The sequence below is a fragment of the Oncorhynchus clarkii genome, chromosome 21 (genome assembly GCF_045791955.1).
Source record: "Oncorhynchus clarkii lewisi isolate Uvic-CL-2024 chromosome 21, UVic_Ocla_1.0, whole genome shotgun sequence".
Classification (NCBI taxonomy): Eukaryota; Metazoa; Chordata; class Actinopteri; order Salmoniformes; family Salmonidae; genus Oncorhynchus; species Oncorhynchus clarkii.
This window is the reverse complement of record NC_092167.1, coordinates 9536072-9562186: the sequence shown is the minus strand read 5'-3', so window position 1 is coordinate 9562186 and position 26115 is coordinate 9536072. Positions and strand designations below refer to the sequence as shown.

At 43.3% G+C, this 26115-nt stretch overlaps 1 protein-coding gene across 2 annotated transcripts; it reads right to left on the bottom strand.

Annotated features, from left to right (window-relative positions):
- Nucleotides 1–1745: 1745 nt before the first annotated feature.
- On the bottom strand, nucleotides 1746–26115 carry LOC139378489 (GAS2-like protein 3). 2 transcript variants are annotated; one of them, XM_071120696.1, is made up of 9 exons: nucleotides 25979–26115; nucleotides 11819–11874; nucleotides 7971–8148; nucleotides 7620–7738; nucleotides 7218–7359; nucleotides 6505–6568; nucleotides 6006–6147; nucleotides 5303–5410; nucleotides 1746–4394 (listed from the first exon to the last, which is right to left on the bottom strand). In XM_071120696.1, exons 2-9 carry the CDS (start codon nucleotides 11840–11842, stop codon nucleotides 3132–3134), a joined length of 2040 nt encoding a protein of 679 aa, XP_070976797.1. In that variant the 5' UTR covers nucleotides 11843–11874; nucleotides 25979–26115; the 3' UTR covers nucleotides 1746–3131. The 2 variants fall into 2 exon arrangements, with proteins under 2 accessions (XP_070976797.1, XP_070976798.1); XM_071120697.1 differs by lacking the exon at nucleotides 25979–26115 and adding an exon at nucleotides 15595–15729.

The following is a 26115-nucleotide window of genomic DNA, read 5'->3' as shown; positions in this document are numbered from 1 at the left end:
TAGGCCGTCATTGTAAGTAAGAATTTGTTCTTAACTGACTTGCCTAGTTAAATAAAGGTTAAATAAATAGTCCACAATTTTTATTTTATTCTAACTATAATATTGTTGATCCATCCTCAGTTTTCTCCTATCACAGCCATGGAGTACAGAGAAGAGGTAGTCCTTCAAATATCATGTTAAACGCTATTATTGTACAGAGTCCATGCAACTTATTGTGACTTTTTAAGCACATTTTTACTCCTGAACCTATTTAAGCTTGCCATAACAAAGAGGTTGAATACTTATTGACTCAAGACATTTCAGGTTTTCAGTTAAAACACAATTCCACTTTGACATCACAGGGTATTGTTTCTAGGCCAGTTACAAAATATCTATATTTAATCCATTTTAAATTCAGGCTGTAACGCAACAGTCTCCCTCAACAAATTATATTTAAAAACAAGTTTTATTAGATATAATTACTGGGAATAAATATAGTGTCATAACACATTGTACACAGAGACATCTAGAGCAGGGAACTTTAACCTTTTCATGCCCCCCCCCCCATCAGGTGAATGATAATGGCAAGGAGATGTAATCAACATATTAACATTTATGGATTTGGTAGACCTGCTCTTTCCATGACAGACTGGCCAGGTGAAAGCTATGATCCCTTATTGACATGACTTTAAGGATGTATAACCCTTGAGACAATTGAGACATGGATTGTGTATGTTTGCCATTCAGATGGTGAATGGGCAAGACAAAATATTTGAACAGGGTATGGTAGTAGGTGCCAGGCGCACCGGTTTGAGTGTCAAGAACTGCAACGCTGCTGGAGTTTCCCGTATATCAAGAATGGTTCACCATCCAAAGGACATCCAGCCAACTTGACAACTGTGGGAAGCATTGGAGTCAACATCCCTACGGAACACTTGACACCTTGTCGAATCCATGATCCGACAAATTGAGGCTGTTCTGAGGGCAAAGGGGGGTGAAACTCAATATTTGGAAGGCGTTTCTAATGTTTTGTACACGCAGTGTAAATGCCTCATGAGCTTAGTTCAACTGTCATAACCCATCAGAATCCAAAATACAAGCTTGTTTTACTTTAATGTTTGTAAACAAAGTATAAACACCATATAGCCTCAAAACATGGTTAAAACTAGCATGTGTATATTATGGAAGGTCACTCCTTGCAACCATAGCTCTATGCATTTCAGTGGTTACATTTCTCCAGCCCCAGTAGTCAGCTTTTTACCAAAACAGGGAGGACGATTTGTTATCGTTTCAACTGCTGATTGCTGCTTTAAAGGTCCCCAGCTGAGACAACCATCACATTAAGTAAAAATGTTCCTCAAAGCAGTCATCACTGAGCTGATCAAGTAAATGAAGTGGTAACCAAGGACTATAGTGGAAATTATATGAATCCCTATTGAACTAAGTATATGGCTCTACTCTGACTGCACAGATCTCAACCTTCAACGACCTTCTAGTACTTTATACTGCACATACCTTTTATCACACTACTGAGCCAAACCCTAGGATGATTCTAGGCCAAGCCACGCTCTACTGTGCCAGCCTGGTTACACATCCATTGTAGTTGCTAAAACTGCTGGAAAGGACCATGTGAAAGCCAGCTCCGTACGGTTAGGGTTAGCACAACAGTGTGAAAAGGGTATGAGTATGCTTAGTTCCTGGAAGTCAATATCAATACCATTTCCACTGACTTCAAATGTTACTGTCAATTATAAAGCACAGACATGTTTTACAGGAAGTCTGCCAACGTTTGGCCTTTTATTGGACAATGTAACAAAGGTAGATCAGACAACACAAATCAACAGAATCAACATCCAAAGTGACAAACGCACCAAGAGGTTTTCATAAAGTGCTGACCAAGAAAACAGACAAAGTCATTTAGACATGAAAACCACATAGAAAAGTACAAATATGATCAATGAAAAGACTCAGATGACAAAACAAATTAAAATCTACCTCACGATAACTTCCGCCTCTGGAAAATGATTCATGGCTTCGCTTGTCCCTTAGTTGCCATCGCCTCTACGAGTTCAAAGGGCGTGTAACAGGCATATTATCAGTAGTAATTCATTTGAGATTTGACCATGTAATAAAAAAATACAAAATAAAAAAACGTGGTCCGAGCGCTTGTACTTTGTGCAATTCTCATTTGTAAAAAAAATATTAAAACCCTAGTTTCTAGTACATTCTAACGCCACTCAGCAACAGTCATTTCTAAAGGCACACGAGAAACATTCCAACAGTGCTTAATTTGACCTCTAAAATGGAAAACACCCCACCATCATCATCATCATCCAGTCTGTGACAAAGAAAAACAAATGTCTATATTCAATCAAACCTCCATCAATGAAAAGCTTATCCACACCGAGGACAAACATTCAGTCCAGTTTTATTTCCTGTCAAACAGTTGGTTACAATGACCTGCTTTGTAATGAATAATTAACATTTTCAAAGTGTGCTGCCTTATTTAGCTCTGCTTTGCACAGAAATGACCCTTTCTGAAAAGAAAATGCCAATGTTTAAAAAGTATAACTTTTATATGCAGAGAAAAATATCTATCCGATCAGATGGACAAAGATGGAGCCCTCTGTAGAGAACCTCAAGACATACGAATAGATGTTAGAAAGCTTTCAAAAGCACTCAAAATGATAGAAAAAGGATAAGAAAACAAAAGGCTGTTGATGGGATGTTGGTTTACAACCATTGAGTGTTTCGGTGTTAGGCTTAAGACTGAATTGAGCTGACCTCAGATCACTCACTTCTCAACCCATTCAAAGACAGCATAAAAACTTACTTATTGTCAAATGCTATTTGAAGCATGAACTTTTGACAACAGGACAATTAAATGAGAAAGTAAGTAACATAAAAAAAAATCTGACCAACTGAGAAACAAATGTAAAAATGGTAGCGGTGCAAATTGCGTTTTGAAAGTGAAACACTAGCTTGTGTTTTGACAGTTGCGGCATCTATACCCGGTTGGGTATACATTTGTGTGGACATTGGTGTTCTGCTGAATCCTGGTTGGGGACTTATTCAGACAAATACCGTGATGGAAGCACTAATGTTCAGTAGGACAGTACAGTCCTTCCCCGTCACGTTACTACGTCGCCCAACTACGTCTTCTGATGCCTTCTGCCGTTCATTTCAAAATAAGGGTCCTCGCTTTTGTTCTTGAGTTGGGTCTTCTTCGTGAGAGCAGTGTTCTTTTGGGAAGGGAGGGCTTTGATGTTGGGGCTGGTATTTTGGGGGGCCGTTTTGGTGGGCAGCGGTTTGAGAGAGGGGGTGATGGCAGAGGGCGCTTGCCTCCGTACTGCCCTCTGGGCAGTTGGTACCGTTCTCTGGTTGGTCTTGCCAACAACGGTAGAGCCACTAGGGACCCCATGTAACCGCCCAGTGGTGCCGCCACGTAGAGGCACAACCACTTTGGGGATGGCCCTGGTTTGGGCCTGGCTTTTGCCTGTGGTGTCTTTGCTCTTGGGGAGCGAGATGGTGGATTTGGGCAGGGCTGTTGTGGCAGTCCTGGGGGTAGGGGTTAGTGTCCTGGTGGGTTGGGCCGTTGCCGGCCTGGGTGTTTGCACAGTCACACGGGGGGTTGGACGGACCCGTCTGGCAGCATCCGGACGAAGGCGCGAGGCCGGGGAGGCGGGCCGCCTCTGAGACAGGCGGCGTTGAGTGGCACCGGTTGGGGGTCTGCCCTCTTTCTGGAAGGGGACCCTCGATGGGGCTGTGGCGGGGCGTGGCACTGTGATGGAGGTGTGGGTGGATGGAGTGGAGGAGGGTTTAGGATATTTACAGGAGGGCTCGGGGCACACAGGGCTACGAGGCTGGGAGAGGGCGCCGCGAGGGGACGGCCTGAGCTTCAGCTTGGGGGCAGAAGGAGCCACAGCTGGGGAAGAAGAGGAATGGAGCAGTGGTGCCGTCTGCTGGCTCTTGCCACTGTGAATGGAAGGGCTTGGGCCCTGCTGCGAAGACAGGGTGGGCGACACAGCAGCCACCTTCTTGGGGATTGGCAAGGGCTTCTGGGTGGGCTTCTTGGGGGAAGGAAAGGGCATCTGCAGGATCTTTTTGGGTGCTGCGGCTGCTTTCCTGGGCAGAGTAGGGGTCGAGACGGGGGTGCAGGTGGCTTTGGAGGCCGAACCAGAGGAAGACGAGGAGGAAGACGAGGGGATGAGGTTGACTGCAGCGAGAGGGTCCATGTCAGGTGGAGGGGCTGCTGCTGCAGAGCCGTGGACCAGTGGACCCTTCTGGTATGCCAGGATCTTCTGCTCCAGAGTGGTGAACTGGAGCACCCGGCCGGGGTCGTACTTGAGCAGGAAACCCCTTAGGGTGTCCCAGCCACCCCCCACACGCACCATCACATGCTTCCCATGCAGCATCTACCACAGTGAGAGAGAGGGAGAGACAGGGATAAATGTGAGACATTGCAGTTAGACTCTAAAGGGTTAACATGGTTATTTTTTTACTTAACTATTCCTCGAGACCCGCATCTACACTCACTCCTACTTACCACCCACTACTCACTCCTACTACCATCACTACTCACTCCTACTACCACCAACTAATATCTACAGTGCTGCCAACTACTATCTACAGCCACCATCTATTTTCCAGCTGCTGTTTGATGGAAGTGTTAACGCTGTACCTTGGCCAATAAGGGTGTAATCCCTCCTGTAGGTCCAGTACTAACGAGATCCACTCTGCTTCCCTAATGAGCTTAGGGAGTGATCTGCTGCTGTGTGGAAACGTGAGACAGACCTTTCCTCCTTCCTGTATCCTACACCGCTGCTTTTTACACTTGGCACGGTTTTTTACTTTCCAGTTATATAAGCATTTTATCAGCCTTAAATACCCAACATCGGTACTAAGCTTACTTTTCCAAAATGTCTTTGTCTCAAGTCTACAGAACTATCTTGTAGGTTGGTCTCCAGTCTACAGGAATATCTAGTCTATATAATAGGTTGGTCTCAAGTCTACAGGACTATCCAGTCTATAGTATGTGAAGGTATAAAAGGACCAGACAAGTACTGACCATAGAATTACGTCATGTGTAGTAATTTAATTTATACGGTGCTGACACAGCCAAACGTGTGCCAGGCACCGAGACTGAACCTTTGGATTAGTGGCCAGGTAATGAATGAGGTTAAGGTGGAGAGATGTTTCCTGGTCTCTTGGAAGAGGACAGAAAGGGTGTGTCAATAGCTACAGGTCTAATGCTCACTTAGCAGTGGAATTGACCCCAACACTGGTGTTCAATATTTGGGAGTATTCAGTGTGTGCTGCTCACCCGGATGAAGAGGGTCTTGTCTCCCAGTCTGTAACGGCCCTCTGACAGGTATTCAATAGATACTCTCTGGGAGCAGTTACACGGAGGCTCGTCCGTCAGATGTAGCTCCTGTAACACAGAGGGAGAATTAACACGGGCATATAGAGTCCTGGCTAAGGAAGCAAGAACATGGGAAAGACATTTTCTAAAACATTGAGAAACCCTGTTTCATTAACCCATCCCCTAAGGATAAAGCAGAGTTGCTAACAGGAAAACTCAATGAACAGATGAAATCAAATGAACCAATTTTAAGTTGCAAAGACTTGAAAGGCTATAGAACAGCATTCAGTAGCAGCCTCTGAATACTGTAGTTTAAGAGGACTGCTTTGGCAAACACACTAATCAAAGGCTAAGTGTCATGCAGCTTAGGCTGTGGACACAGGAAGCGTTCTGATGTCCGTTGATGTTGTGACTGCGCTGCATTGGTGCCACAGGCTACAGAGTCACATGACCCCGGATGGATGGAGCATCACAAGGACCATAATGACTCATACAGCCCTTAGCAGCGAGGCAACTAGAGCCACTGCTGCCGCCATTTTGGATCTGATGAACTGGGTCACCAACTAACTATTTTAATAGAACAAGAGATGAGACGAAAGTGGAGTCGAGTCCCTATTTAGTCAGTACAAATTTGACAATAGCAGTTTTAACTCCTGTGACTTGCCCCAGGCTGGTAGAGGCCCCCATGCTGACAGCACACAGTGAAGGTTTTGACTGCAGTAGCAGGTTCTGTCGTCTTCAGCAGGGTCTCCTCCAGCTCAATCTCCTTCTCCAGTTTCACCAGCACCGGAGGCTCCACACCATACCTATGGAGAAAAACAGATCAGTTCAGTGCTCTAAAAGGACTGTTAGGAATGGAAAAAAAGATGCCACACATATTCATTTTTGCTGCATTGTCCATATTTCTACCCCAACATACCACATTGCATAACTACAGGATCAGTGAAAGGTCAAAACAAAACGTGGTGGTCATGTTCTAGAATGATCTCATCTGATACCTGTCACAGTGCACATTCAAGGGTTTTTCTTTATTTTTTCTATTTTCTACATTGTAGATTAATAGTGAAGACATCAAAACGATAAAATAACACATGGAATCACTGTAGGCGTGTCCAAACGTTTGACTGGTACTGTACATCATCTATCAACCAAGGGAAACTTACTTGGAGACGATGCGGCCGATCTCTAGCAGACACAGACACACCTGCCGGGGATCCTTGTGCAGAACTGAGAGACAGAGAAAATACATACTGTAGAGAGATGACATGGTTGTATAGCATAGCAGCAGTGTCACAAACCCATTACTTATAATGAGGAGGTGTCCACATAGAGAACTTATGTTAATTGCTCTCTATGGTGGATCCTATTATGTTATTAAGGAGGATGGCTTAAACAAAAGCCAGAAAATGGCTGCAGTGGAGGCATCTGCTCCGTTCAGTCATTAAAGGCTTACAACTCAGCCCATGTTCCTTTGAACCGATTAAGCTAAGAAGCCATTAATCAACTCCAAGGGTAATGTTGTAATGTATCAAACAACACCAAGGGCAACGTAGTAATGTATTAATCAACTCCTAGGGAATTAACGCCAAGGATAATGTAGTAATGTTACATGAGTGGTGGGATGGAATGGAGTTGGACCCTACCTCAACTGTACAACCATGGTTCTGCTCCACTGATTACACAAGACTGAATGGGTTTTGGTTTGATTGATACCTGTGGACATTTGTGCTAGAATGCTAAGCTAACTAGAGGCTGCCGAGAAAAAATAACCCAAATATGCACTTCAAAACTATCTGGAGCGATGGCCGTTTGTGATTAGCTCCTACTTGCTGTGTCTACTGGTCAGTACAGCCTCCTCACCAACTAAAACACCTACCCAGGCCCTCCGATTCAAACAGGTACGTCTCCTCCACGCCTATGTGGCGACACCAGCCCAGGAAGTTGGCAGTGTTGTCGCGGGCGAAAAAGGACCCTGGAGAGGCATTGCACTTACATGCCACCTTCTTCATGGGAAACAACTGCAGGGAAAGGCATTCAACAAGTTTTTAAAAAATTAACCACACATGCATTGGCATCACAGTTGACATATGATCATTCTTGGTTAGGTAATATTTTCAAATGGACAGAAAAACAAATAATTTCAGAACCAAACACACCAATTCTTTTCAGATGGGAAACAGACCACCAACTCAAACTACCCTATCCTTACCACTCTCCCCACTCCCCTACTTTTCCTTAATATCCTGTTCCCACCGCCATTCCTCTCATCACAGCTCACCTTGCCCATATCCGAGGCCCTGCTCTGAGAGATCCTGCACTGCAGAGCTCCAATTAGCCGACACAGCTTCACACCGTTGTTCAGCTCCGCCATGAAGCTCTCCGCTCTCACCTCCTCTCCTGTGTATCAGAGACAGAGAGGAAAATATTAGCATGAGTATGTAATGTTGGGAGTGAGGGGTGAATGACAGGGCAAGACATTTAAGGCCAAATTATTAACAAAAAAGGAAGAATTCTAGGCTGCACATCCAACAAACTTCCATTGCCAGGTTCAGAGTACAAATAATGCCACACGAACCAGACAACGACACACTTTTTGAATTATTTTCCCCCATGACCCTCCTGGTCTTACCCAGCATCCCGGTGAGCCAGATGGCCAAGTCCTCCTGCATGGGTACCAGTGTGGCTTTGTGGCGCACGGCCAGCCACTGGTCATACTGGAAGACATCGGCCAAGCCCGGCCCATGGCGCAGGGTCAATGGGCTGCGTGGACTCTGCAGGGGCGTGTCAAACTTCTCCCCGAACCACATCTGCGGGGGGGGGGGTATAGAAAAAAAGACATTGAGTGACAAACTACCACCAGCTGGTGTCGTTACTATGGGAAGAGGGCAGAAAAAGGTTTTGGGGGCTGACAATTAAATCTTCCGAGCATATCGCTTACATTCATCCGTCGTTCAACCCTTCCATTATATTACAAGTGGTGTCAGCCTGGCAAAGGAAATGTGTCATATTTTCAGTATGGATTCCAGCACTGTAGTGATTGTATCCAAATGCTCGTAGACTAAAGGAGCTGCAAGGATCACTGAAAGTGGGTTTAGACATGGCTGGCAGTGGGATAGACCAGGGGGAGAAATCCGAAATCCTTCACTCACACAGGCTACTAGAACTCAGCCCCTGGCACAGACTGTGCTTTTGTCAGGGCAAGAATAACATGATTGAAGTATATCAATTTTCAAACATGTTGATATTCATCAGTATACAATTTCGACATTTGGACAAAACAAAAAAACAATCCAGCTACACTAATTAGATTGAAGTGCAAATAGACAGAGGAAAGGTTGCCTTGGAGATTGAGCAGCGTTTTGTAGGACTCTAAAATGGAAGAAGAATAGAAGAATAGTCGAGACAACCAAGTACTCTGAGACGGCCTACTAGATGTCTGCGGTGACATTCCACTCGCAGTGAGGGAAAGGAAATCAGCTGAGGGGAGGAGAACGCCTGGAGGCTGGAACAAGCCTTGTATCCTACAGTCACATCAGATCAACATCCAATCATACACACAGCTGACAGTATATCCGCTATCGCTTCCTCTCTCCCACACCCTCATTGGTATATCATGATTGAGACTTTCCCTGGGTTTAGCCTCACAGAAAGGCCTCGTTTGTTCTTTGGGAGTTTTTCCACGACCCCATTTGAGTGACTCCCAAACTTCGGTGGGGGAAGAGAACGGGGGTCAAGTTATCACTGCTGGAGATATCAGATGTCACAGAAAACATCCCAGACTGACGAGAGTATGAGAGAGAAAGAAAATGAGAGAGAAGGAGGGTATGAGAGAGAAAGAGAACGAGAGCAAGTAGGTGTGAGATAGAAAGAGTGAGCATAAATGGCCCTGCTCAGTAGAAAGTATTTAAAATTCTGTCTGGTTCTCAAAAAGAGATGCATTTAATTAATACAGAAATAAGAAGACAACTCCTCCTCCCCAACCCCCTCTCCCTTACATAACTGTGTTCTAAGGATAAAGTGCCTGGCTGGTGCTCTGGGCAGGGCAACCCCACAACATATGTTGTTTTCCATCTTACTCGTATCAAATATAGCTAATTAGAGAAAAGGCGACGAGGAGGGGAGTGTTTGAGTTACATAAACATGTGGAGATTACCACCATACCATTGGGGATTACCCGTGGTGACCTCTCCAGCGTCACCTGACTGGATGCAGGTTTCACAGAAATGAAAGCTTTAGTAGCCCTCACGTGGGCTTATTGTAGTTAGACATCAATTCAACTGATCCTTTATGGTAGTACTTGTGCAGTAGAATACCTACCACCTTTCTTGTGTCCAAATAAAATTGCTAAATGGTTTTGGGTACTGTGAAAACTTTAGACTCCTCCCAAGTACATGTTTAGTTTTCAAAATAAGGGTGTAGGGGTAGCCTGTGTACAGGCAAGTAGACTAATTGTGGAAACAAATACCGCCTATTCCTGGTAAATCTAGCACATAACAGAGGGAGATTGTAAGAGTTTTAACCCCTCTTAATGGAACATAGTTAGGAAAGGGATTTAAAAACAGCAAATCTACATTCCTAACACGTTCTTAATGAAGCCACCAAATAGCCATTCAGGATGATGTGGATCGCATATATGTACACATACTAGGCCTCTTGATTGCATGTTGGTGTGATCACAAGACAGACACCAAGCCAATGAGTTTGAATACTTCTCAAATGCATCCTTCCACCCTTCCTTAACGGAATCACATGATTTGAGTGCGAAAAAACTAAGTTTCCACTATATTGCTTTCACTAATAATGTCACATCAGATTAGTGATGGTGAAAAAGATGTTTACAGTTACGCGATAATATTTGCGCTGTACCTGCGCCATAACTTCAGTATTTTTCATCCTATATCTTGTTCTCCATCTTTTTAAAATAGTGAGCCAACATGTTTTCAGCACTTTTATTTGCCTGATCAACACTCATTTTCTCATGGCTCTCTATCGTCCCTCTGCAGCAGACATAGGGTGAGCAATATGTTAGGAACAGCAAAGCATAATAAAATCATAGTATCGAATCGTAATACACATTGTATCGGCTCCGACGTATCATGATAATATTGTATCATGAGGTCCCTGGCAATTCCCAGCCCTACATCAGGTCAGTGATAACGTCAAGGACGAGAAGAAGGAAGGATTCAAACAGGGCCAGAGTTACGTCCTTTATGCTCCTCCTAGTTGTGGAATCTTCCCATGGTTCTCGTTGACCTTTGACCTAGAGAGTAGAAACCCCCCACTGCCGTAACCAAGGTCTGAGTTTTAGTGAGGTCTGGACAGAGGGGAAAGATGAAGCTCATTTACTGCATTTCTATACCATTTAAAAACTACAAAATGCTATATGAAAAACAGCAAAAAATAACCCTAGCCATAATCACATTCCCTTCAGTCCATCTACAAACACATAGCCTATTACCTATATAATTAGCTGCTAAACATTAACCCAGCACCGTGATTAAAAACTATCATTTAATACGTTACAGAGGGATCTGTTTGCAGCAAAAGTATTTTATTAACAAAAAGTAAACAAATGAGTTTGCTTTACAGAACTTCCATTTCAGACCATTTTCTGCAATTGTACACGTTTTGCCACAGGGTGGGTATTTTCTTAAAGCACATTTTCTACAATTCTACCATGTTAATATAATATCTGAGTGAGAGTGACTAACAAAATAAATGGGTGCTCCCTGGAGGTCAGGGCCCCTGGGCACGTGCCCTGTCAGTAATTCAGCCATGATTACTACAAGTTTAGTTAGCTGGCTAAATTAACTAATTTACCAATCAAAACATTTTTACTGACTATCAGTGAGTAACATAACTGGAAAACTGCTTATGTACATCCAAGTTTCAAAATTGCACTTAGTTGAATACACTATCTTAACTCAACAGTAAATTGAGATCCTCGACAACTGTGTGCCCCCCCAAAAATAAATCAAATAGTTTATTCAATTTGTTTTATTTAACAAAAGAATGTACGAGATCCAGACCTCTGTGTCCTCATATGTAGTACGGCCCTGCCCACAGGGTCTTATTGGCCTCCTCAGATATCAGACGGCCTTGAAAGCAAACAGATTACGTTGCTGGAGATAAGACCAGGAAAAACAGTAAAGCGATTGGATTGGGGTCAATCCGCCTCCTGAATAGACTAGCTAAACCAGGAAAGTGTTAATAGATTTTGAATGACTTGTGAGGGGGTCCTAAACTGATGAAAAAAATAATAAAAAATCACGATTTTGCTTTGCCATTGTATCCAAGGCATTTTGCTTACACCCGACTCCTACTCCTATCCTTTAAATATGTAAACACAGCAGGGATAGGGACCACGGTATGAGAAGAGGTCTTTGGACTGGGCCTTTGAGGGAAACGGAGTTACCCCTTCTGAACAAAAAAATCCCAAAATCCTTGTATGTGCATGATAATTAGTCATTTTCTTACCTGTATGCCAGCCTGCACTGCCATCGCTGCAATCAGAGGAGATTCACCTTTTCATCCTGAAACAGACATGAGGCTATTAAGTATAAAATATCTAGAAAACAGCATTGGAACATGGGCCACAGCACTGAGGGTATCAAATCACCATTCTTATAGGAAATAGGGTTGAGAGTTTGCTGCCTCTTGCTTTATGATTATATACCAATTATGACAACACATTCAAGCATTCCCATACATGTGGCTCACGCATCATCATGTCCTATACACCACGTGCTAACAAAAACAACACTTCCAGAAAATCTGAAACATCTGCAGCTGACACACATGGTGAGGATGATACAGTCCACAGGGCTCAGAAACATCTGGCAGTAGCAACCATCTCTGTATATTTTGTCATTGTAACTTAGCTCACTTAATAGTAGAGCTTCTCTCTCATCTAGGTAAGAACACTTTTCAAACACATTCAGCTAAAGGGCTGTTTAGCATGTAGTCTGGAAAGTTCAAGAATGGGATGGGACAACACTGATTCAGCATCAGTCCATGATATCAATTACACCTTCCAGCCTTAACAGCTTCTACCCCCAAGCCATAAAACTGCTGAACAATTAATCAAATGGCCACCGGACTATTTACATTGACCCCCCCTCAATTTGTTTTGTACACTGCTGCTACTCGCTGTTTATTATCTATGCATAGTCACTTTACCCCTACCTACATGTACAAATTACCTCCACTAACCTGTACTCCCGCACACTGACTAGGTACCCCCTATATATAGCCTCGATATTGTGTTACTTTTTACTGTAGTTTATTTGGTAAATATTTTCTTAACTCTTCTTGAACTGCACTGTTTGTTAAGGGCATGTAAGTAAGCATTTCACGGGAAGGTATACACTTGTTGTATTTGGCGCATGTGACAAATACAATTTGATTGAAAAGGACATGAGTCAAGGACCATGTGCCATGTAAATGACATGATATAGGTTAGTGACAAACGAATGAAACTATCTAGATTAGCTGTAAAGCGCTGTGCTTTACCTTAGGAGATTATGACTCAAAGATTGACATGTTTTTTTTATGACTAAGCACACATACATACATACATACATACATACATACATACATACATCTCTCAAGGTATTGGAGTGGCCATCACAAAGCCCTGACCTCAATTCTATAGACAATTACTGGGCAAATCTGAAAGTGTGTGAGAGAAAGGAAGCCTACAAACCTGACTCAGTTATACCAGCTCTGTCAGGAGGAATGGGCCAGAATTCACCCAACTTATTGTGGGAAGCTTGTGGAAGGCTACCCGAAACATTTGACCCAAGTTGAACAATTTAAAGGCAATGCTACCAAATACTATTTGAGTGTAGAGGTCGACCGATTATGATTTTTCAACGCCGATACCGAATATTGGAGGACCAAAAAAGCCGATACTGATTAATCTGCCGATTTTTATTTATTTATTTGTAATAATGACAATTACAACAATACTGAACACTTATTTTAACTCAATAAAATCAATTTAGCCTCAAGTAAATAATGAAACATGTTCAATTTGGTTTAAATAATGCAAAAACAAAGTGTTGGAGAAGAAAGTAAAAGTGCAATATGTGCCATGTAAGAAAGCTAACGTTTCAGTTCCTTGCTCAGAACATAACATATAAAAGCTGGTGGTTCCTTTTAACATGAGTCTTCAATATTCCCAGGTAAGAACTTTTGGTTGTAGTTATTATAGGAATTATAGGACTATTTCCCTCTATACCACTTGTATTTCATTAACCTTTGACTATTGGATGTTCTTATAGGCACTTTAGTGTTGCCAGTGTAACAGTATAGCTTCCATCCCTCTCCTCGCTCCTCCCTGGGCTCGAACCAGCAACACAACAGCCACCATCGAAGCAACGTTACCCATGCAGAGCAAGGGGAACAACTACTAGAAGGCTCAGAGCGAGTGACGTTTGAAACGCTATTAGCGCGCGCTAACTAGCTAGCCATTTCACTTCGGTTACACCAGCCTCATCTCGGGAGTTGATAGGCTTGAAGTCATAAACAGCGCAATGCTTGAAGTCATAAACAGCGCAATGCTTGAAGTCATAAACAGCGCAATGCTTGACGCACAACGAAGAGCTGCTGGCAAAACGAACAAAAGTGCTATTTGAATGAATGTTTACGTGCCTGCTTCTGCCTACCACTGCTCAGTCAGATACTTAGATACTTGTATGCTCAGTCAGTTTATATGCAACGCAGGACACGCTAGATAATATCTAGTAATATCAACCATGTGTAGTTAACTAGTGATTATGATTGATTGTTTTTTATAAGATAAGTTTAATGCTAGCTAGCAACTTACCATGGCTTACTGCATTCGCGTAACATGCAGTCTCCTTGTGGAGTGAAATGAGAGAGAGGCATGTCGTTATTGCGTTGAACTAGTTAACTGTAAGGTTTGCAAGATTGGATCCCCGGAGCTGACACGGTGAAAATCTGTCGTTCTGCCCCTGAACAAGGCAGTTAACCCACCGTTCCTAGGCCATTATTGAAAATAAGAATGTGTTCTTAACTGACTTGCCTAGTTAAATAAAGGTATATATAAAAAAAATCAAAAATCAGCAAATCGGCGCCCAAAAAAAACGATTTCCGATTGTTATGAAAACTCGAAATTGGCCCTAATTAATCGGCCATTCCGATTAATCGGTCAACCTCTAATTGAGTGTATGTAAACTTCTGACCCACTGGGAATGTGATGAAAGAAATAAAAGCTGAAATAAATAATTCTCTATCATTCTGACATTCCACATTCTTAAAATAAAGTGGTGATCCTAACTGACCTAAGACATGGAATTTTTACTAGGCTTGAATGTCAGGCATTGTAAAAAGTTTAAATGAGTTTAAATGTATTTGGCTAAGGTGTATGTAAACTTCCGACTTCAACTGTGTGTGTGTGTGTGTGTGTGTGTGTGTTATATATATATATATATATATATATATATTCACATCCTCACATTCTATATATATCACACACACAACTATATACAATTCAGAATGTAAAGCTCTCCCTCTTCCTCCCAGGATGTAGGGGATTACCCAGACCCATCCCCTTGGCCCAAAGGATGTGTGTGTGTATGTGAGAACAAGAGAGGGAGAGCGAGAGACAATAATGAGCTATAATAGCCTCTGACACTTTAGTCAACAAGAAAACACAGCTCCCCCCCCCCCCAACACACCCCAAAATTGCTCCCTTTCTCCCTCAGCAATCCACCCAAATCCCCTTCCCAGTCTGTTCTGTAGGATAGAGACTGAGAATGTAAACTTCTCTACTGGGCTGAGCTCCAGTACTCAAAAGTCACCATAGACCCGAGGGGCAGGCAGCACAAACTAAAACCCTAGCACTATGACCGCATTTCAATGTCATAGATAGGGTTGCAAAATTCTGGGAACTTTCAATAAATTCCCTGGTTTCCCCCGAAATCCCAGATGGGGGATTCGCCGAGTCCGGAGGGAAGAAGCAGAAAATCCAGAATCCTCCACCAGGATATCTGGAAAACCAGGGAATTTATTGAAAGTTCCCAGAATTTTGCAACCCTAATCATAGATCCACATTTCAGCTACTTAATACGCTGTTGTCATTTCAAAGACAGCTCTTTATGTGCACAAAAAAAAAAGTGCATTCAGTTACTCTGACACAGCGTGAGAGAAATCAATCCATGTCTCATCTGTGATGCGTTGCTCTCGGCAGAGAACAGGATGACAGCAGTGCAGACAAGCAGAATTACCTTAGGACAGGAGGAAGACAGTAGTCATGTACGAAAAGAGCTGCGTAGAACCCCCAGAAAGTCGGAAAAACCTGTCTCCACCCTGCTTCTGACCGGAAAGCAGAAAGCGCAGCACAAAACATGCAGGCTCCTACTGGCTGGTTCCAGACTTCAGAGTGTGTAATGTCGACAGCCAGCGAGAGAATGACAGAGGGAGGAGAGAATGGAGGGAGGAGGGAGAACATTCACTAATGAAGTGGCTCTGCTCAGCGCTGCGGAGGCCCCCCACTCCTGCCACAGCCAGTCCTCCTCTCACAAAGCACCCATTGTTACACACCACACCCCCCTCCAGCCACCCCACACGTCCATCATCCCAACTCTGCAGCCTGCCCTGGGAGCTCCCTGCAAGGAGCTAGTGGAAATGGAGGGCTAGGGGGCAGGGGAACCAGCCACTTCCTCATCCCATCCTCCTTCCCCAAGCCCCACTCCAAAAAACATGATTGCAAGGGGAAAGTTTGGTGTGGGGAAGACTGAAGAGGAAAGGGCAAGGGCCAGGGTTCAAATTGCACATTGTGACTGTCCCAAAGTTTGCATTGTCTAACGCTTATGCGGGTGCCCAGGCCAGTGCACATGTCCTGATTTGCTAAAAGGTGACAAGCACTGTCATAGTTGGAACCCTGGCAAGACTTGCTCCTGGAGCAGATCAGTAGGTCTAAACTACTGGACAGTAGACAAACAAAGAGGGGGAGAAAGAGAGAATGGGGTGACTTTCAATTTGAGTAGGGAGGCGTATGGGGCTGACAGCAGAGGACAAAGGGAGCACTAGTCTCTAGAATGTGCTGCATCTGGGGCCCCAATGCGCGAGCTGAGAGAATGCCTCCCCGTGGGGACCAAAAGGGCAGCATGTGCGTCCACACCACTACCAAAAGTCAATGCGAGGGAGGGAGCGAGAAATGAAAAGAGAGCCGTTCAAAAACAGAATGTGTTTTATGCTGCTGGGTTGGCTGAAGTGAATGTGCGAGTGTGAGGAAAGGGCAAGGCTCGACACTTGACAAGGGCCGCTGCCTCGCACATTCGACAGTGGTTGCTGAAACACTTGAACAATGCCTGTTCGCTCTTGGCAGCCCTGTTCAATCAAAACTGGTCTTCCAACAATGACCTTTGGGTCCAGCATGCATGTTTGAATGAATATGCATTTGAGCTAGTTTTTGCTTCATAATATAAACCATGTTAGGTACATTATTATTCATGTGTTTTGCTTCTGATAGAACCGGGATGTAAAACTACAAATCAAAAACCTGACAGCTCTTTAAATGAATTGAAATGGTGGGTCTCCCTTTGTGAGTGAGTAAATGGGAAGGTTTAATGAAGTAGAGGGACATGAGCCAAGCCTCTCTGTAGTCCTGAAGATAAACATACACAGATGGATGAGGGATCAGTAATCATTTAAGAGGATCAGGGGCTATTCCAAACATGGACGATCCACCCTCACCGATCACAATACTACAGACAGCACGTGGCACATGGATGGAGCTGCAGTCGGAGTACATCATGTGTTTGATGTGCATTCACAGTGGATTGTAAAGTGTGTGCGAATTAGTGAGTTAGGGGGGTGATTTGCGTATTTACCAATAGCATGGAGCAGCTGCACAAGTCTAACGTAAGAGTGTAAAGGGGCTGTAAGCCAGCACATGGGGCCATAACCTTTTTTATTTTAACCCTGCTCTCCTGCCAAACGGGGTCTGCTCCACTCTCCCCAGAGACTACCAACTTCTCATTTATTTAACTTCTCCTGCTGAGCCCTTTGTGTCTCAACTTAATTGGCCTGTCAGTTGAAGGTTTCATTCGGTGCCTCTCCATCAGAAATGGACCTTGTATCCATTATGGGAGTAGATGCATTCAGGCAGGATTAGGCCTAAGTGTAGCGTACATAATTTAGGCTCAAACCCATGTCCTTCAAGAAGAGTTGTCCTGAAGATGACGGGTCGCCAGGAAAGCCCCTCATCGGCTTTTAGGTGTGAACTGAGGAGACACCTGCCAATCCCACTTCATCCTGGTTTGATTAGTCTATTACTACAGCATGCACTTTGAGGCTGCTGGGAAGTTTGTCTTTTCAAAAAAAAAAATATATATAAATAAATAAATAATTGAGACAGTCACACTTCTGGTAGGGAGTAAAAATGGGTGGATTTATTGAAGTCCGAAATTGAGGCAACCAAATGAAAGTTGTCAAAGGGAGCCAGCATTGAGTTAGATCTCCTATAGGGTGATTGTGCCTGTTAAGCTGCGGAAGGACTGGCAGCTTGCCCATTCATCGGGGGGAGTTCGCTCGCTGATTAACATAGGCTAGCTAGGCCACTGAATAGCAAGTCAACGCAGATGACATCATCCCTTCAGAAAACAATATCCCAACTGAAGTAGCTAAGAATGTCCCGAAGACCGCCAAGAGCACTGATCTAACCTGACAGTTTCATAAATGTTGACATTTGCTTTAAATACATTTTCCAGAATGAATAGGGCTCCATGGCCATACTGACCAAGTCCCAATCAGGAAGGCCTTCTTTGATTTATCGAGGAGAGGGCTGTGATCTGATCATTGCAGTGATGGCAACAACTGCAGAAGCTGCTGTATTCAAAAATGGGTCAGTTGTAAGGACAAGGCAGTTAATGACCTCATCTGAAACTGTGACTGGATGATGTCAACAGAATAAAAAAAGGGGTTTGACTTAGAGGGTGTTGAGGAAATGTTCTGTGTGTATTAGGGTATGCCGAAATGCTCTTATGACAGGAACATACATATTTTTTGGGTTATCTTAAAAAGGTATACAAGACTAGGGTTAGCCTAATGTTTTCCATTGTGATAAAACTAAAAAAATAAAATCCTAAAAAAGGAAATTGGAACACAATGCAAGACCAAATATGGGCCTAAGACGTGTAGGCTAATTTGTAACCGGCTTTATCAAAGTGGTCAGATAAGCTGCTAGACGTCCGAGGCCCTGAAGAAGACCCTCACAGATGGTCAGGTAAGGAGGGTTACTTGCCTGTATGATAATCCCCGGGGTAGAGGGGAGTGGGACTGGGTAAACCTTTCACCTTAACATGGAAAAAGCTCAGCCCTCAGTAAAAACAAAAGCTACCATAGACCCGGTTGTCATTAACTAATGACCTCCAAACACCCTTTCAGCATCCTCCTCTCATCCTGTTCATTGTTTTGAAACTGAACTCATCATCAACTGTCAGGAGTCCAAAGACCTCTAGAATTAAACTGTATATATTCACAGGACGCCTAAAAGAAACTCCTCTCACTCTGTCAATTAATCGATGTTCATTGATTCAGGTCAGCGAGGTAATTTCAGTAAGGCCCTACCTATAGAAGTAAGTCAACTCTTGTAATAGAAGACTCCAGGAAAATACGACACTCAAATCATGTCTGTTTTTATATCAGAAGAACTGAGAAATGTACTATTGAATGAGGTCATTAGCCATGAGGGTTCGGCAGGTAGAGAGTGAGACAATGGAGACGTTCGCTGTTAGCCAGACAGGCTACAGCCCAGCTGAAACCTGGCCAAAGGAGAAGACATTTAAGCCAACAGAGAAACATTTGTGCTGGGGAGACTATGAAATATTCAAATCCTTCGTGAATGCATCCTTTGAATGTGCACTTTGAGAACCAGTAGCCTAGCATGCCATATGTTTGGCAGAAAGAGAGGAACTTCTGCTGAACAAAGTGAGCTTAAATGACTGCCCTAAGGCAACATGTCAAAGTTACCACACCAACCAACCTATCCTGGAAATGAAAAAAATAAATTATCATGAATGTATGCATCACTGTGGGCACACTGCCTGCCCTCCAGGACATCTACAGCACCCGGTGTCACATGAAGGCCAAGAAAATCATCAAGGACCTCAGCCACCAGAGTCACGGCCTGTTCAACACGCAACCATCTACGAGACGGAAAGTACTGGTGCACCAAAGCTGGGACCGAGAAAATGAAAAACAGCTTCCAACTCCAGGCCATCAGACTTTTAAATAGCCATCACTAGCTGGCCTCCGCCCAATACCCTGCCTTGAACCTGTCACTTACTAGCCGGCTGCCCTATGTACATAGTTATTGAACACTGGTCACTTTAATAATGTTTACATACCATTTTACCCACTTCATACAGTTGAAGTCGTAAGTTTACATACACTTAGGTTGGAGTCATTAAAACTCGTTTTTCAACCACTCCACAAATTTCTTGTTAACAAACTATAGTTTTGGCAAGTCGGTTAGGACATCTACTTTGTGCATGACACATACATTTTCCAACAATTGTTTACAGACAAATTATTTCACTTATAACTCACTGTATCACCATTCCAGTGGGTCAGAAGTTCACATACACAAAGTTGACCAGAAAATGTCACCATGGCTTTAGACGCTTCTAATAGGCTAATTTACATCATTTGAATCAATTGGATGTGTACCTGTGGATGTATTTCAAGGCCTACCTTCAAACTCAGTGCCTCTTTGCTTGACATCTTGGGAACATCAAAAGAAAATCAGCCAAGACCTCGAGGCATTGCTCCAAAACCGCCATAAAAAAGCCAGACTACGGTTTGCAACAGCACATGGGGACAAAGATTGTACTTTTTGGAAAAATGTCCTCTGGTCTGATGAAACAAAAATAGAACTGTTTGGCCATAATGACCATCATTATGTTTGGAGGAAACAGGGGGAGGCTTGCAAGCTGAAGAACACCATCCCAACCGTGAAGCACGGGGATGGCAGCATCATGTTGTGGGGGTGCTTTGCTGCAGGAGGGACTGGTGCACTTCACAAAATAGATGGCATCGTGAGGATGGAAAATTACGTGGATATATTGAAGCAACATCAGTCAGGAAGTTAAAGCTTGGTCGCAAATAGGTCTTCCAAATGGACAATGACCCCAAGCATATTTCCAAAGTTGTGGAAAAATGGCTTAAGAACAAAGTCAAGGTATTGGAGTGGCCATCACAAAGCCCTGACCTCAATCCTATAGAAAGTTTGTGGGCAGAACTGAAAAAGCGTGTGCAAGCAAGGACGCCAACAAACCTGACTCAGGTACACCAGCTCTGTCAGGGGGAATGGGCCAAAATTCACCCAACTTATTGTGGGAAGCTTGTGGAAGGCTACCTGTAACGTTTGACCCAAGTTAAACAATTTTAAAGGCAATGCTACCAAATACTAATTGAGTGCATGTAAACTTCTGGCCCACTGGGAATGTGATGAAAGAAATAAAAGCTGAAAGAAATAATTCTCTACTATTATTCTGACATTTCACATTCTTAAAATAAAGTGGTGATCCTAACTGACCTAAAACAGGGAATTTTTACTAGGATTAAATGTCAGGAACTGTGAAAAACCGAGTTTAAATGTATTTGGCTAAGGTGTATGTAAACTTCCAACTTGAACTGTATGTATATACTCTATTGTAGTCAAGGCTCGTCCTATAAGTAACTTTCCTTTAACACATTTTCTATTCATATACTGTCCAAAGAGTATACCAAACATTAGTAACACCTTCCTAATATTGAGTTGCGCTCCCCCACCCAAAGTACACAACTGTGGGAAGTATTGGAGTCAACATCGGCCAGCATCCCTGTGGAACGCTTTCGACACCTTGTAGAGTCCATGCCCAGACAAATTGAGGCTGTTCTGGGGGCAAAAGGGGTGGTGCAACTCAATATTAATGTTTGGTATACTCAGTGCATATATTCCAGACTGAAATTGCACGTACTGATATTTCTTAATTGACGTGTGTATTGTTAGGTATTATTGCACCGTTGGAGCTAGAAACATCAGCATTTTGCTGCACCTGCAAAATGTGTATGTGACCAATACAATTTGATTGTATTTCTTCTGTCACTTCTCCCTCTCCTGTAACCATTCCTCTGCCACTCTCCCACTGGTCCCAGTCTGGCCATTAGTCAACAGTACCCTAAATAAATGAGGGGAAAACCAAGAGGTCTTCATGATCTCCATTGCGTCCAGGGGAGATAGCAGCACATATGGGCTCACGTGGGGGTTTAACCCATTAAGCTGTTCATATCTTATCTGTGGCAGTGTTTTTGGGTTTGGCCTCCTTCTGGAGACTCCACTTCCCCAAAATGTGAGGCATAATGCCAGAGATCAGCCAGATGGTGATTACGGGGTAGAGGGGCAGAATCAGGGCTGTTTTGGGGGCGCACTCCTCACGCATGCATGCGTCTGGATCCAGTCCAGATCTCAAGTATGACCCTATGCCTAATTTATTTTATTTCTGCACAAATGCTACCACAAGATGGTAAATACAGTTGCCTGATAAAAGCAGCACAAAGGGGAAAAAATAATCTTTGCGTGGTAGGCCTACATATGAGAAATACCTATGAAAAAGATTTGTTTTCACATTACAGCTCAATTCAGATACAGAAATGTGTATGTTAAAGAAACAATAAGCAGGTCTACTTGAGTTTCTAAAACGGGTATAGTATTTTGGATCCCTTTGCTGCTGGTGAAATGGTCTTCCTCTGGGGTAGCAGCACACACTTAAGCGAAGGGAAGCACCTGCACAACCTTGCTATTAAGGTATTCCTCTAGCAGAAAACCAGGAACAGGAGATTTAAATGGACATAAAATCAGTCTGTAGTCAAACATGTTCTATCCATCTCAAGTTGTAACGGTAGGCTACATAGCCAGAAAAATGTATTTTCTGGTATAGCCTAACATTATGTAGCCTAAAAGTAAGCCATAAAATCAAGGGCATCTCCTTTCCAGAAAAAGGGTGGATGGTTGCCAGAAGATACGGACCCAGGGCTCGAAGCCTTGGGTCTGGACACCACCCTCTGCAACTGGATTCTGGACTTCCTACCGGGTAGACCACAGGCTGTGAGGATTGGCAACACCTCCACCCTGACTCTTAACACAGAGGCCCCCCCAGGGGTGTGTCCTCTGCTGTACTCCCTCTTCACCCACAACTGCATGGTTGCACAACACCAACGCCATCAAGTTTGCTGACGACACCACGGTTATAGGCCTGATAACCAACAACGAGTCAGTCAATGGCGAGGAGGTAAGTGAACTGGCATTGTGGCGTCATGATAACAACAACCCCCTCAATGTCAGCAAAACAAAGGAGTTGATTGTGGACTTCAGGACACAAAGGGGGGGAACATGCCTCGATTCACATCAACAGGACTGCAGTAGAGAGAGTCCTGAGTTAAGTTCCTCGGCGTGCACATCACTGAGGACTTGTCATGGACCAACAACACCCCCACCACCCTTCTCAAGAGGGCACAACAGCGTCTCTACTTCCTAAAGGTGTCCACATGCTTCCCAGCTGAAACAGTTCAGTAGAATTTAAGCATATATTATGATGAAATTGTGGCATGTTTTCCCTGTTTTGTACTTCGATGAGTGTTTTTTCAGCAGTTCGGGCACACTTTTTCTGGAGGTAAGCCAAAGTTCTGAGCCGAAGTCTACGTCCCTTCGTCAGTGATTTGTTAACAGTAGGGACTCTTCAATAAAGTCTTTTTTTTGTCATTCAATGAGAGACGACTTGTTTTCATGCACATTTTATCTGTTGAAAAATACTGACGAACACATGCTGATGAACACGAGGATACATCGAGCAGATAGAAATACCGCTGAAAACTGCCCTTTTCATCCTCGTGCTAGCTACCATTAGTCACAGCAGCCATTTTTAAATGACAGTGTCAGCCTATCAGATCCTTTGTTGTTCAACATCATGTGCCATTCCATAATGGCTGCAGTGGCTACTGGTAGCTAGCATGAGCACAAAATGGGAAGTTTTCTGGGAACACAAGTAGTATTTTAATCTTATTGATGGAGCATGTGGATAAAGGTCAAATTTGGAGTACAGTGGCATATCCCATTCCTGCATTGAGGTACGTTTTCCAACTCATATCTCACGCCGGCTCAACTGTGTCAATGTAGCCAGGACATAAAAATGTATCAAAAAGTCACACACTATATACAAACCACCAACGTTTCAGCATCACTGTGCCTTCTTCAGGGTCATGAATGTAGCCAGGACAAACATATTTTAATGATTTCACTAATATCATCCAAATCAATAAATCATAGCATCGTTTTGGGCTTATTCAGTAGTTTTTACCTGATAAAGTTGAATTATGTCAAAAGTACCATTTCTATTCATAAAAACAGTGGTCACAAGCTAGTCGATTGTGATCTTTAAGGCATTCCTAGTCAATCGCCAAACATTTCTGTAGAAAAGCTAACGTTAAAGGCACACTGGCTTGCGATGCTTTTTTTTGTTATTCTCCCGCCGAGTTGCACTGTTGGCGGTAGGTGCACAGGGTCGGTGTTTCTATTTTCAACCATTTCATTTGTCTGAAAAGACTAACTCTGCCTATCCAGCGGACCACGAGATCTGTGACTACATCGAGTGAGCAGAATGTGCTGACCAATCCGATAGATCAATTCACTGTGCCTACTACAGCTTCCATGACACTGGGCACAAAAAAAGTTTGATACTAGCCTACGTGAGACTACATAACTTTTAAACCCATGACCAGAGAGAGAGACTGTCAAAGAATAAAGCAAAGATCTGCTGTTTATATGAGTTTTATTCAACACTATTACAAAAAGCACTCTACTTCCACTCGCACTGCAGCTGCAATTAATGAGTAGCCAAGTGTATCGATAGCCCTGCATTTTTATTATTATTAGTAGCTCGTTGTGTCTATTTGAATATCGAGTATTTAACTTTCTCTGGTCATAGGAACAATTTGTGCCCGAGGCAGATGTGGTGCGACTCAAGTTTTTCCATCAGGTGGAAGCCTGTCCCCTCTCTCTGATCAGTCTCACTGGAGGAAGGAGAGAGCAGGGACTGTGAGCAGTGGACCCCTCTGCTGTTCTCACCCTACCTCCGCTGAGACTAATGCTGTCTTTGAAACAACTGGGGACTCGGAAAACTCTTGACTTTTGAGGGTTCAAGACAACTGGGAATTCTGAAGAAAAAAAACGAGATCCCACTGGGGGAAATCGTTTTTGAACGGCCATCCAACTCGGAAACTCAGACATCTTTACAGAGCTCCGACTTTTCGACCTGAAGTTCACTGACTTCATGATTTGACCTTTGAGGTCAGACTTTTATGGGAGGAGCGCGCAATTTATTTTCTAGCCACCATAGCCTGAAAATGACAGCTATGTTCTAAGTCCTCCTATGGACTGGCGCTTATGACAAACACCGGTACTAAACCAAAGATAATAATCTGTTTTAAGGAATAGATTGTGTGACTTCTTGATTTATTTAATTTAACTAGGCATGTCAGTTAAGAACAAATTCTTATTTACAACGACGGCTTACCCCGGTCAAACCCTAACCCGGTCAACGCCCTAAGGGACCATTCACAGCCAGTTATACGGCCTGGAATCGAACCAGGGTCTGTTGTGACGCCTCTAGCGCTGAGATGCAGTGCCTTAGATTGCTGCGCCACTCTGGAGCCCTATAAACTGTTATAGTCATGATAAACGGAGTACTATAAACTTTAATACTAACATCACCAATCTGAGATAAAAAGGATGGGTATTTCCTGTAATTCGTGTGGTGAATTTTTTTGTCTTATGTTGTAACACATTATGTCCACCATGAGTAAATTTGAGTAATATAACATAATTCAACGTCAAAGTAATTCAACACTAATATATGATCATACTACTTTAACCATGGAGTTTAAAAATGCCCGTAAACGCAATTTAACCAGGCACTCTAGACTAGAGCGTCCATAGGGTCTGTGCAGCAGGATGAATGTTTGACTACCATACTTAATTAATGTAACCACGATTGTGTTCCGACCTCAGTGCAGCTCAGTGTACACAAGGGTAAAAGGTAGTGTCTGTATCTTCTGGCAAGGTGGATGGTTGTCCAAGGCCAAGCATTTCTGTTCCTTGCAGTTTGTATCCATGGCAACATTTTCAAACACGCAGTCATTAGTAGGGCGTCTATAACCTGTGTGACATGATGATGCTCATTATGCAGGTTCATACATGGACACGTCGGCAAATTTGGAGTTTTCGAATTCTTCGCTCATTTCGAAATTTGTGTTTTAAAATCCTTTACCAGGGTTTTTCCAGAGGTGTACGCCTAATTGTACATTAAATGTAAAACAAGTTCAGTAATCTAAGCAGGCTACCATATTACACGCCTTTCATTAAAACCATGAGACACAATCTAGTCTATTGTGTAGACTATAATAGGGTTTACGAACTTAGAAACGACATGAAATAGTATTCCACTCGAGAGAAGATATCAGCCACGGGGCACTTGTTGCTTCCTCGTGGGCTGAGAGAGGAAAGGACAGATTCGTTCACGCCACGGAAACAATTGTCTAGTGTTAACTCACCAGCAGTATATACATTACCTGTTCCGTCTCTCGTATAGTTTTCTTTGAAAGTTCCCAAAAGGTTGAGTTCTCTGTCATTAGTTGTCAGTTAAACCTCTCTCCAAACGTGCATGCACTGTTCGAAACAACCAACCAGAGCACAGCCGAAGCTCTTC